Source organism: Myxine glutinosa, chromosome 10 (genome assembly GCF_964187855.1).
Source record: "Myxine glutinosa chromosome 10, kmMyxGlut1.1, whole genome shotgun sequence".
NCBI lineage: Eukaryota > Metazoa > Chordata > Myxini > Myxiniformes > Myxinidae > Myxine > Myxine glutinosa.
In genome coordinates this window covers 30,557,890-30,571,511 of record NC_136270.1, presented here as the reverse complement: position 1 = coordinate 30,571,511, position 13,622 = coordinate 30,557,890, and the positions used below count along the sequence as shown (strand labels likewise).

Genomic DNA, 13,622 nt, shown 5'->3' with positions numbered 1-13,622 from the left:
ATTCTCCTGAGTCAGTGTTGCCGCATGCCACGGTAGAGGAGGAAGAGAGGGAGGTGCGAGAAATTTAGAAGGGGTAAAGTGACTGTAAGGCCACCCTGTGTTGTGCTTATTCCATTCCTGAATTCCCTCTTTTTAAAATCTATATTTATTGGATAATTATGTGTGAAGTGATGATGACATCACTGACGTGTCAGATTATGTAAACTACAAACCCACCCCCTGAGGGAGCGGCAAGGAGCCGGATTTTAATTTGGAGGTCGCCATCCCAACTTAGTAGAACGTTCCCATCCACACGCTGAGTCTAATGTCTGCAGGCCGAAACGATCTTAGGGGTATAGGAGGTCTAATGGGGGTATAAAGGGTCTAAATATGTTTGGGGTCTAAAGGGTATGTAGTAGTTAGGTCTATGGGTCTAAAAGGGTGGAGACTTTAGAGGGTTGTCTAAAAACGAAAGTGTCTAAAAAGGGTCCAAAGGGTAAGTTTCAAAAGTACATAACTAGTAGACAAAAAAGACATAGATAACTAATAGGCATAACAATAAGGGGTGTGGCTTTGTGCTAATTAATTCTAGGGCTTAAAGATTAATTCCCCAGTGTGTAATTTGCCTCCTGTGGTCTTCCCTTCGGTTTTATTACATTCGGCCAGCCAGGAAATCGAGGGCTCAGTAAAACCAACGATAGCGCTGTAATGGGACTCATGCGCTCACAACGCCGTCAGGGCCGACAGAAACATAATTTGCCGATCGGCAAGGAGACCCCGACGTCATCCAAACATTCCCGAACGACGACTAGACTCCACACCCCCCCCCCCCCCCCCCCCGAGCTTCGTGACTGGTTAAGAAGGCATGTAGTGATGAACAGAGCTCGGTGATTGGACAGAGTGTGACGTCAGCGGTCGAACATTCGAGAGCTGGGAGAGGAAAAAGACGCCATCTCACTATCTTAGTCTCTTTGTGCTGGCGGTTGTTGGAGGCGGTCACATTTCGCTTCTTCTGGTCCTGGCGTTCGTTGGAGGCGGTTGCATTTTCTCTTTGTTCTGGCTTAGTCATGGGCGGTGGCGCATCTTTGGCTCATGTGCGCTTGTGGAAAGACACTGAACAAGACAGGTTCGGGGCAGTCGGCATCGCGAGAAGTACCTCACGTTGGGCCGTCGAGGAGCGCGACTCCGCACAATTTTGTGTGCTCCCCCGCGGCGGTGGTTTGGAGGCGATGAACGTCTACAAGCCCTTGGTTGAACTGCAAAGCTGAGTGCCGGCCGATTTATCAAATCATTTTATTTTATTTTATTTCTCCCTGTGTCTGTAATTGAGTCTGCAGGAGGATCCCTCACCTTAGCCTATTACTATTAGTTTTTTTACCTCAACATTTTTATTGTGCTTGCATTATTTTCATTAAATCATTAGTTGTTGATTTTCAATTTCTTGTCTTGTTTCATTTCTTTGTTTGTGGGTTCAGATTAACCCAGTGTCGGTTGTCCGATCAGGTAAGACTTCGAACCTTCCCGCGTGCGTGAAAAGATAATCCCGCCAAGTTTGAAGTACGCCTCGGAGTTAAAGCTCGTTTCGGTCATTTGTCCTCTTGGGGTGTTAACCCCAGGGACTCTACAATACGTAATAAACGTACTCATGGCCCAACTCACGTTCAAAAAGTACGTAATTAATAGACATACTCATGTGTGTCGACCACTAATTGAAGTCATCATTTTGCCAGTGTGCAAAAGCAAAACTCGGTAGCGCATACCTCCGCCAGGCTGAAGTTTGTTTTGTATCCCAATGATAGGATTCAGACCTGAACCAAAATCTAATCGGCTTGTTCTTGTCACCTAACCAACTCAGCCACCTAGTTTAGTCCAAAGTCATCCATAATTTTTTTAATATCATGTTATATATCGCTTTTTGCCCGATCCCTCATTGGTGAAGTATCACTTAAAAAATTAAATAAATGTCGCATCCAAATCCAAATCTTCACCAAAATCGAATCGATTTGTCCTTGTCACACACCCAATCGGTCTGCCAAGTTTCGTCTTCACCTCTTCAGATGTTTCATCAATGCTTCAACGTCCATGTTTATCTTATATACTGTATATATAAAGCTCATTCTAACCACTGACTTACTGGGTGGTGGAGTCCACCTGTGGTAAATTCAATTGATTTGACATCATTTGGAAAGGCACACACCTGTCTATATAAGGTCTCACAGCTGACAATGCATATCAGAGCAAAAACCAAGCCATGAGGTCGAAGGAACTGCCTGCAGAGCTCAGAGACAGGATTGTGTCGAGGCACAGATTTGGGGAAGCCTACAAAAAAATTTCTGCTGCATTGAAGGTTCCCAAGAGCACAGTGGCCTCCATGATTCTTAAATGGAAGAAGTATGGAACAACCAGGACTCTTCCTAGAGCTGGCCGCCAGGCCAAACCGAGCAATCGGGGGAGAAGGGCCTTGGTAAGAGAGGTGACCAAGAACCCGATGGTCACTCTGGCTGAGCTCCAGAGATCCTGTGTGGAGATGGGAGAAACTTCCAGAAGGACAACCATCACTGCAACACTCCACCGATCTGGGCTTTATGGCAGAGTGGCCAGACGGAAGCCTCTCCTCAGTGAAAGACACATGAAAGCCCACAGAATCTTGTTTCTCACAGTCTGAGTCCTTTAGGTGCTTTTTTGCAAACTCCAAGCGAGCTTTCATGTGTCTTTCACTGAGGAGAGGCTTCCAATCAAGGTGTAGAAACATCTCAAAGATGATCAAGAGAAATGGGAGGCACCTGAGCTAAATTTCAAGTGTCATAGCAAAGGGTCTGAATACTTATGTAAATGTGATATTTCAGTTTTTTATTTTTAATAAATTTGCAAAACTTTCTAAAATCTTGTTTTCTCTTTGTCATTATGGGGTATTGGGTAGGGGGGGGAGAGGGTAGGAGGGGGAGAGGGGGGAGAGGGTAGGAGGGGGAGAGGGTAGGAGGGGGAGAGGGTAGGAGGGGGAGGGGGGGAGAGGGTAGGAGGGGGAGAGGGGGGAGAGGGTAGGAGGGGGAGAGGGGGGAGAGGGTAGGAGGGGGGAGAGGGTAGGAGGGGGAGGGGGGGGAGAGGGTAGGAGGGGGAGAGGGTAGGAGGGGGAGAGGGGGGAGAGGGTAGGAGGGGGAGAGGGTAGGAGGGGGAGAGGGTAGGAGGGGGAGGGGGGAGAGGGTTAGGAGGGGGAGAGGGGGGAGAGGGTAGGAGGGGGAGAGGGGGGAGAGGGTAGGAGGGGGAGAGGGTAGGAGGGGGAGGGGGGGGAGAGGGTAGGAGGGGGAGGGGGGGAGAGGGTAGGAGGGGGAGGGGGGGAGGTAGGAGGGGGAGGGGGGAGGGTAGGAGGGGGAGGGGGGGAGAGGGTAGGAGGGGGAGGGGGGGAGAGAGGGTAGGAGGGGGAGGGGGGCGAGGGTAGGAGGGGGAGGGGGGGAGAGAGGGTTAGGAGGGGGAGGGGGGGAGAGGGTAGGAGGGGGGGGAGAGGGTAGGAGGGGGGGCGGAGAGGGTAGGAGGGGGGGGGGAGAGGGTAGGAGGGGGGGGAGAGGGTAGGAGGGGGGGGGAGAGGGTAGGATGGGGGGGGTAGGAGGGGGGGGGAGAGGGTAGGATGGGGGGGGAGAGGGAGGGGGGGAGAGGGGAGGAGGGGGGGGGAGAGGGGGAGGAGGGGGGGAGGGGGGGGAGAGGGAGGAGGGGGGGGAGAGGGTAGGAGGGGGGTAGGAGGGGGGGGAGAGGGTAGGAGGGGGGGGGAGAGGGTAGGATGGGGGGTAGGAGGGGGGGGAGAGGGTAGGATGGGGGGGGAGGGGAGGGGGGAGGGGGGAGAGGGAGGAGGGGGGGGGGGAGAGGGGAGGAGGGGGGGGAGGGGGGAGAGGGGGAGAGGGGAGGAGGGGGGGAGAGGGGAGGAGGGGGGGAGAGGGGAGGAGGGGGGGAGGGGGGAGAGGGGAGGAGGGGGGGAGGGGGGAGAGGGGAGGAGGGGGGGGAGAGGGGAGGAGGGGGGGGAGGGGGGGGAGAGGGGAGGAGGGGGGGAGGGGGGAGAGGGGAGGAGGGGGGGGAGGGGGGGAGAGGGGAGAGGGGGAGAGGGGAGGAGGGGGGGGAGAGGGGAGGAGGGGGGAGGGGAGGAGGGGGGGAGAGGGGAGGAGGGGGGGGGTAGAGGGGAGGAGGAGGGGGAGAGGGGAGGGGGGGGGGGAGAGGGGAGGAGGGGGAGGGGAGGAGGGGGGGAGAGGGGAGGAGGGGGGGTAGAGGGGAGGAGGGGGGGAGAGGGGAGGAGGGGGGGGAGAGGGGAGGAGGGGGAGGAGGGGGGAGGGGGGGAGGGGGGAGAGGGGAGGGGGGAGGGGGAGAGGGGAGGGGGGGAGAGGGGGAGGGAGAGGGGGGAGGGGAGGAGGGGGGAGGAGGGAGGAGGGGGAGGGAGGAGGGGGGGGAGAGGGGGGAGGAAGGGGGGAGAGGGGAGGGGAGGAGGGGGGGGAGAGGGGAGGAGGGGGGGAGAGGGAGGAGGGGGGAGGGGGGAGAGGGAGGGGGGGGAGGGGGGAGGGAGGGGGAGGGGGGAGGGGGGGAGAGGGGAGGGGGGAGAGGGGAGAGGAGAGGGGGAGGGGAGGAGGGGGGAGTGGGGAGAGGGGGGGCGAGGGGGAGGAGGGGGGGAGAGGGGAGGGGAGAAGGGGGGGAGAGGGGAGGGGAGAAGGGGGGGAGGGGAGGGGAGGAGGGGGGAGGGGAGGAGAGAGGGAGGAGGGGGGGAGAGGGGAGGGGGGGGAGAGGGGAGGGGGGGAGAGAGGGGAGGAGGGGGGGAGGGGGAGGGGGGGAGAGGGGAGGGGGGAGAGAGGGGAGGGGGGAGAGGGGAGGGGGGGAGAGGGAGGGGGGGGAGAGGGGAGAGGGGAGGGGAGGGGATGATGATGTCATCTTTAGCAATGATTTTAAAAACATGGACACCATCAATTCTTTGAATATGCCTCTTTAGAGATGACAATCTATTCAGTCAAGAATATTGTTGCGAATATGGAATTTGGCCTCCATATCCGCTTGTAAATATTCCCCTATTTCCCCAATACTCCCCAACTATCCCCAATCCCCCATTCCCTAGTCCCATTGTCTGTAAACAACACTCTGTAGAACCGACCTTCCCCTTTTTCCCCCATTAAATGTCGTGCCCAGGTCCACCGCATCTCACGTAGACAACTTTCGGACATCTTGCTAGTTATTCTTATTCTATGTCAGTTAAGGACTCGTTTCCATTAATTATGACTCTTCGTTGCACCAGAATGTGATTGTATGGCACCAGTAGTGAGTTTAGGACCTTCCCTTACCTCCTCCCATCTTCTTCCCCAAACAACAACAACAACTACAACTACAACTACAACTACAACAACAATTACAACAACAATTACAACAACAACTACAACAACGGCGCTGCGCGGAGGAGTGTGCGTCCTCACACCGGCTCGGTTAGCCGCCATTGACGATGCGCTCCGACGGGGTTACCACGAAGGGGCTCCCTGTCAGCCCCTCGTCAAGGGTGGAGCCGGTAACCCCCCTGCACGCACCCAATGAGAAGCAACGAGCCGATTCCATCTGGGGCGGAGCTAACGAGCCGAGGGCGTGTCACTCCCCGCCGGATATACGCGGCCACGTACCGGACGTGACGTCAGATGCGCCCCGAGCTTGAGAAGACAAGAGAGCCACCTCCGAGCGCTGAGAGACCTCCTGCATCTTTTGGGCCGCGCTATCCTGTCCCTGAGCACAAGGTGCACCTTGTGCTGGCCATCGAATACCCGCTTTCCTTGCCGTCAATCCCCATGTGAGTCAGTTTTTGTCCTGTTTATCTGTCGTCTGTCGGGGCTATTATAAGACCGTAATTAAGTGCCTATCTTACTATGCTGTACCTCTCATCCCTGTAATCTGACCTTCCGCCCTAATATAATCTCCTCCGGAGGTCTTGAGAACCGTATCCCTGGTGTCGTGTCATTTTAATCCAGCAGTTGTGTCCTTTTCCTTCATTGATTTAGCATAGCGCGATTTGGTCAACGTCGGGTGGAATCGGGTGAGTTGGGGAAGAATCGGGGCAACTGTTAGGTCGCGGCAATACCACCGCTCGGTAAATAACATCTAAGCCGCGTCCGTAACAATATAATAGTATTTACAACTTTGTTTACATTTTCTTTTTTGAGATTTCGATTTGTGGTTTCACTTAACTTGACACTTGACCAGGAATCAGTTATAGACTTTTGTGCTCCTACAACATAATTATTGACTTGGATTATAATGTATTCACCAATGTAGTCGAACATTATATAAGTCAGTGATGTGTGCGAGTATGATCACATAAGTCGAGTCCGATTCCGTATGTCTCGACTTAAGTGAAAGTCGAAATTCCAAACAATTTTCAACAAAGTTTTGGGAAAGACTTGTGTTAATTATTTGAAAACTTTATGTTTTGAACTTCGGTCAGTGACAGCTGCCACCGAGGTTGGCGCCTGTTGTACCTAGTGACGGCATACGTACGCTGTTCAGAAACCATGCAGCCATACCTGCTGCACACCCTGCATGAGGTCTATAATGATCCCAAGGCCAGTTTCCAAGGTTTGGACTCTTGATCAGCTATGACTTTTAAGCGATGCCCATTGTAACGATGCACCCAAAATTATTTGCAAGTGATAATGTTATCTCACAGGAATGTCACGGGCTTGTATCCAGCACCTTCACCGCACACTTCAGATCGGTGGCCGCACCCAGATGCCAACAAACACTGAACTTAGGGCCTTGGTGGTGAGAAGTTGCAAAAGAACAACACAGCAAAGACACACCATCATGATCACATAACCATGGTCATACTAAATATTACCTGCTGCACTTTCAGTCAGGTCGGAATACAAAACGGCAGCTTATCCTGCTGCCTGGATTGACGGAGAGACATGTTCGAGTGAAGACCAGCACCGTATGTAAAATCGATTTCTCATCTCTGCATGTTTTTAAAAGTTTGTTTTATACGTTATTTATTTGTTTATTATTATTGGTAGTAGTATTCGTGTTACTATTACCACTACTATTACTATTAAAACAATAGAACGTTTGAAAAAAATGTAGGTAACATTCAAAAATATATAAAGTTTTTAAAGCAGATTTTAGTGTAAGACTTAATTTAAGGATGGAGTTCAGAAGGATTCTGAAGAGTAGACTTTGATAAACTCAGGATTTTGAAGTCTGTTTTGATAAACTCAGTCTGAAGAGTCTGCTTTGATAAACTCAGGATTCTGAAGTCTGTTTTGATAAACTCAGGATTCTGAAGTCTGTTTTGATAAACTCAGGATTCTGAAGAGTCTGTTTTGATAAACTCAGGATTCTGAAGAGTCTGTTTTGATAAACTCAGGATTCTGAAGTCTGTTTATAATCTTTAGATAAACTCAGGATTCTGAAGAGTCTGCTTTGATAAACTCAGGATTCTGAAGAGTCTGCTTTGATAAACTCAGGATTCTGAAGTCTGTTTTGATAAACTCAGGATTCTGAAGTCTGTTTGGATAAACTCAGGATTCTGAAGAGTCTGTTTTGATAAACTCAGGATTCTGAAGAGTCTGTTTTGATAAACTCAGGATTCTGAAGAGTCTGTTTTGATAAACTCAGGATTCTGAAGTCTGTTTATAATCTTTAGATAAACTCAGGATTCTGAAGAGTCTGCTTTGATAAACTCAGGATTCTGAAGAGTCTGTTTTGATGAACTCAGGATTCTGAAGTCTGTTTTGATAAACTCAGGATTCTGAAGAGTCTGCTTTGATAAACTCAGGATTCTGAAGAGTCTGTTTGGATAAACTCAGGATTCTGAAGAGTCTGCTTTGATAAACTCAGGATTCTGAAGTCTGTTTTGATAAACTCAGGATTCTGAAGTCTGTTTGGATAAACTCAGGATTCTGAAGAGTCTGTTTTGATAAACTCAGGATTCTGAAGAGTCTGCTTTGATAAACTCAGGATTCTGAAGTCTGTTTTGATAAACTCAGGATTCTGAAGAGTCTGTTTTGATAAACTCAGGATTCTGAAGAGTCTGTTTTGATAAACTCAGGATTCTGAAGTCTGTTTATAATCTTTAGATAAACTCAGGATTCTGAAGTGTCTGTTTGGATAAACTCAGGATTCTGCAGAGTCTGTTTTGATAAACTCAGGATTCTGAAGTCTGTTTTGATAAACTCAGGATTCTGAAGAGTCTGTTTTGATAAACTCAGGATTCTGAAGAGTCTGTTTGGATAAACTCAGGATTCTGCAGAGTCTGTTTTGATAAACTCAGGATTCTGAAGAGTCTGTTTTGATAAACTCAGGATTCTGAAGTCTGTTTTGATAAACTCAGGATTCTGAAGAGTCTGTTTTGATGAACTCAGGATTCTGAAGAGTCTGTTTTGATAAACTCAGGATTCTGAAGAGTTTGTTTTGATAAACTCAGGATTCTGAAGAGTCTGGTTTGATAAACTCAGGATTCTGCAGAGTTTGTTTTGGTAAACTCAGGATTCTGCAGAGTCTGTTTTGATAAACTCAGGATTCTGCAGAGTCTGTTTTGGTAAACTCAGGATTCTGAAGAGTCTGGTTTGATAAACTCAGGATTCTGCAGAGTCTGTTTTGATAAACTCAGGATTCTGAAGAGTCTGGTTTGATAAACTCAGGATTCTGCAGAGTCTGTTTTGGTAAACTCAGGATTCTGAAGAGTTTGTTTTGATAAACTCAGGATTCTGAAGTCTGTTTTGATAAACTCAGGATTCTGAAGAATCTGTTTTGATAAACTCAGGATTCTGAAGTCTGTTTTGATAAACTCAGGATTCTGAAGAATCTGTTTTGATAAACTCAGGATTCTGAAGAGTTTGTTTTGATAAACTCAGGATTCTGAAGTCTGTTTTGATAAACTCAGGATTCTGAAGTCTGTTTTGATAAACTCAGGATTCTGAAGAGTCTGTTTTGATAAACTCAGGATTCTGAAGAGTCTGTTTTGATAAACTCAGGATTCTGAAGAGTCTGTTTTGATAAACTCAGGATTCTGAAGAGTCTGTTTTGATAAACTCAGGATTCTGAAGAGTCTGTTTTGATAAACTCAGGATTCTGAAGTCTGTTTTGATAAACTCAGGATTCTGAAGAGTCTGTTTTGATGAACTCAGGATTCTGAAGAGTCTGTTTTGATGAACTCAGGATTCTGAAGAGTTTGTTTTGATAAACTCAGGATTCTGAAGAGTTTGTTTTGATAAACTCAGGATTCTGAAGAGTTTGTTTTGATAAACTCAGGATTCTGAAGTCTGTTTTGATAAACTCAGGATTCTGAAGAGTCTGTTTTGATAAACTCAGGATTCTGAAGAGTTTGTTTTGATAAACTCAGGATTCTGAAGTCTGTTTTGATAAACTCAGGATTCTGAAGAGTCTGTTTTGATAAACTCAGGATTCTGAAGAGTCTGTTTTGATAAACTCAGGATTCTGAAGTCTGTTTTGATAAACTCAGGATTCTGAAGAGTCTGTTTTGATGAACTCAGGATTCTGAAGAGTCTGTTTTGATAAACTCAGGATTCTGAAGAGTCTGTTTTGATAAACTCAGGATTCTGAAGAGTTTGTTTTGATAAACTCAGGATTCTGAAGAGTCTGGTTTGATAAACTCAGGATTCTGAAGAGTCTGTTTTAATAAACTCAGGATTCTGAAGAGTTTGTTTTGATAAACTCAGGATTCTGAAGAGTCTGGTTTGATAAACTCAGGATTCTGAAGAGTCTGTTTAGATAATCTCAGGATTCTGAAGAGTCTGTTTTGATAAACTCAGGATTCTGAAGAATCTGTTTTGATAAACTCAGGATTCTGAAGTCTGTTTTGATAAACTCAGGATTCTGAAGTCTGTTTTGTTTAACTCAGGATTCTGAAGAGTCTGTTTTGATAAACTCAGGATTCTGAAGAGTCTGTTTTGATGAACTCAGGATTCTGAAGTCTGTTTTGATAAACTCAGGATTCTGAAGCGTCTGTTTCGATAAACTCAGGATTCTGAAGAGTCTGTTTTGATAAACTCAGGATTCTGAAGAGTCTGTTTTGATAAACTCAGGATTCTGAAGAATCTGTTTTGATAAACTCAGGATTCTGCAGAGTCTGTTTAGATAAACTCAGGATTCTGAAGAGTCTGTTTTGATAAACTCAGGATTCTGAAGTCTGTTTTGATAAACTCAGGATTCTGAAGTCTGTTTTGATAAACTCAGGATTCTGAAGAATCTGTTTTGATAAACTCAGGATTCTGCAGAGTCTGTTTTGATAAACTCAGGATTCTGAAGAATCTGTTTTGATAAACTCAGGATTCTGCAGAGTCTGTTTAGATAAACTCAGGAATCTGAAGAGTCTGTTTTGATAAACTCAGGATTCTGAAGTCTGTTTTGATAAACTCAGGATTCTGAAGTCTGTTTTGATAAACTCAGGATTCTGAAGAATCTGTTTTGATAAACTCAGGATTCTGAAGTCTGTTTTGATAAACTCAGGATTCTGAAGAGTCTGTTTTGATAAACTCAGGATTCTGAATTGTCTGGTTTGATAAACTCAGGATTCTGAAGAGTCTGTTTTGATAAACTCAGGATTCTGAATTGTCTGGTTTGATAAACTCAGGATTCTGAAGAGTCTGTTTTGATAAACTCAGGATTCTGAAGAGTTTGTTTTGATAAACTCAGGATTCTGAAGTCTGTTTTGATAAACTCAGGATTCTGAAGAGTCTGGTTTGATAAACTCAGGATTCTGAAGAGTCTGTTTGATAAACTCAGGATTCTGAAGAGTCTGGTTTGATAAACTCAGGATTTTGAAGAGTCTGTTTAGATAATCTCAGGATTCTGAAGAGTCTGTTTTGATAAACTCAGGATTCTGAAGAATCTGTTTTGATAAACAGGATTCTGAAGTCTGTTTTGATAAACTCAGGATTCTGAAGAGTCTGTTTTGATAAACTCAGGATTCTGAAGAGTCTGTTTCGATGAACTCAGGATTCTGAAGTCTGTTTTGATAAACTCAGGATTCTGAAGAGTCTGTTTTGATAAACTCAGGATTCTGAAGAGTCTGTTTTGATAAACTCAGGATTCTGAAGAATCTGTTTTGATAAACTCAGGATTCTGAAGTCTGTTTTGTTTAACTCAGGATTCTGAAGAGTCTGGTTTGATAAACTCAGGATTTTGAAGAGTCTGTTTAGATAATCTCAGGATTCTGAAGAGTCTGTTTTGATAAACTCAGGATTCTGAAGAATCTGTTTTGATAAACTCAGGATTCTGAAGAATCTGTTTTGATAAACTCAGGATTCTGAAGTCTGTTTTGATAAACTCAGGATTCTGAAGAGTCTGTTTTGATAAACTCAGGATTCTGAAGAGTCTGTTTTGATAAACTCAGGATTCTGAAGTCTGTTTTGATAAACTCAGGATTCTGAAGAGTCTGTTTTGATGAACTCAGGATTCTGAAGAGTCTGTTTTGATAAACTCAGGATTCTGAAGAGTCTGTTTTGATAAACTCAGGATTCTGAAGAGTTTGTTTTGATAAACTCAGGATTCTGAAGAGTCTGGTTTGATAAACTCAGGATTCTGAAGAGTCTGTTTTGATAAACTCAGGATTCTGAAGAGTTTGTTTTGATAAACTCAGGATTCTGAAGAGTCTGGTTTGATAAACTCAGGATTCTGAAGAGTCTGTTTAGATAATCTCAGGATTCTGAAGAGTCTGTTTTGATAAACTCAGGATTCTGAAGAATCTGTTTTGATAAACTCAGGATTCTGAAGTCTGTTTTGATAAACTCAGGATTCTGAAGTCTGTTTTGTTTAACTCAGGATTCTGAAGAGTCTGTTTTGATAAACTCAGGATTCTGAAGAGTCTGTTTTGATGAACTCAGGATTCTGAAGTCTGTTTTGATAAACTCAGGATTCTGAAGAATCTGTTTTGATAAACTCAGGATTCTGCAGAGTCTGTTTAGATAAACTCAGGATTCTGAAGAGTCTGTTTTGATAAACTCAGGATTCTGCAGAGTCTGTTTAGATAAACTCAGGATTCTGAAGAGTCTGTTTTGATAAACTCAGGATTCTGAAGTCTGTTTTGATAAACTCAGGATTCTGAAGAATCTGTTTTGATAAACTCAGGATTCTGCAGAGTCTGTTTAGATAAACTCAGGATTCTGAAGAATCTGTTTTGATAAACTCAGGATTCTGCAGAGTCTGTTTAGATAAACTCAGGATTCTGAAGAGTCTGTTTTGATAAACTCAGGATTCTGAAGTCTGTTTTGATAAACTCAGGATTCTGAAGTCTGTTTTGATAAACTCAGGATTCTGAAGAATCTGTTTTGATAAACTCAGGATTCTGCAGAGTCTGTTTTGATAAACTCAGGATTCTGAAGAATCTGTTTTGATAAACTCAGGATTCTGCAGAGTCTGTTTAGATAAACTCAGGAATCTGAAGAGTCTGTTTTGATAAACTCAGGATTCTGAAGTCTGTTTTGATAAACTCAGGATTCTGAAGTCTGTTTTGATAAACTCAGGATTCTGAAGAATCTGTTTTGATAAACTCAGGATTCTGAAGTCTGTTTTGATAAACTCAGGATTCTGAAGAGTCTGTTTTGATAAACTCAGGATTCTGAATTGTCTGGTTTGATAAACTCAGGATTCTGAAGAGTCTGTTTTGATAAACTCAGGATTCTGAATTGTCTGGTTTGATAAACTCAGGATTCTGAAGAGTCTGTTTTGATAAACTCAGGATTCTGAAGAGTTTGTTTTGATAAACTCAGGATTCTGAAGTCTGTTTTGATAAACTCAGGATTCTGAAGAGTCTGGTTTGATAAACTCAGGATTCTGAAGAGTCTGTTTGATAAACTCAGGATTCTGAAGAGTCTGGTTTGATAAACTCAGGATTTTGAAGAGTCTGTTTAGATAATCTCAGGATTCTGAAGAGTCTGTTTTGATAAACTCAGGATTCTGAAGAATCTGTTTTGATAAACAGGATTCTGAAGTCTGTTTTGATAAACTCAGGATTCTGAAGAGTCTGTTTTGATAAACTCAGGATTCTGAAGAGTCTGTTTCGATGAACTCAGGATTCTGAAGTCTGTTTTGATAAACTCAGGATTCTGAAGAGTCTGTTTTGATAAACTCAGGATTCTGAAGAGTCTGTTTTGATAAACTCAGGATTCTGAAGAATCTGTTTTGATAAACTCAGGATTCTGAAGTCTGTTTTGTTTAACTCAGGATTCTGAAGAGTCTGGTTTGATAAACTCAGGATTTTGAAGAGTCTGTTTAGATAATCTCAGGATTCTGAAGTCTGTTTTGATAAACTCAGGATTCTGAAGAATCTGTTTTGATAAACTCAGGATTCTGAAGTCTGTTTTGATAAACTCAGGATTCTGAAGTCTGTTTTGATAAACTCAGGATTCTGAAGTCTGTTTTGATAAACTCAGGATTCTGAAGTCTGTTTTGATGAACTCAGGATTCTGAAGTCTGTTTTGATAAACTCAGGATTCTGAAGTCTGTTTAGATAAACTCAGGATTCTGAAGAATCTGTTTTGATAAACTCAGGATTCTGAAGAGTCTGTTTAGATAAACTCAGGATTCTGAAGTCTGTTTTGATAAACTCAGGATTCTGAAGTCTGTTTTGATAAACTCAGGATTCTGAAGTCTGTTTTGATAAACTCAGGATTCTGAAAAGT

The 13,622-nt window shown here is 44.9% G+C and overlaps 1 protein-coding gene across 1 annotated transcript in view; it reads left to right on the top strand.

The window, feature by feature from the left end:
- Positions 1-13,622, top strand: part of MYO15A (myosin XVA) — a 184,715-nt gene that overhangs the window by 138,378 nt on the left and 32,715 nt on the right. The window contains exons 45-47 of the mRNA XM_078785176.1: positions 6,428-6,558; positions 6,650-6,744; positions 6,836-6,913. Coding sequence (XP_078641302.1) covers positions 6,428-6,558; positions 6,650-6,744; positions 6,836-6,913 — 304 coding nt within the window. The remainder of the gene's footprint in view (positions 1-6,427; positions 6,559-6,649; positions 6,745-6,835; positions 6,914-13,622) is intronic.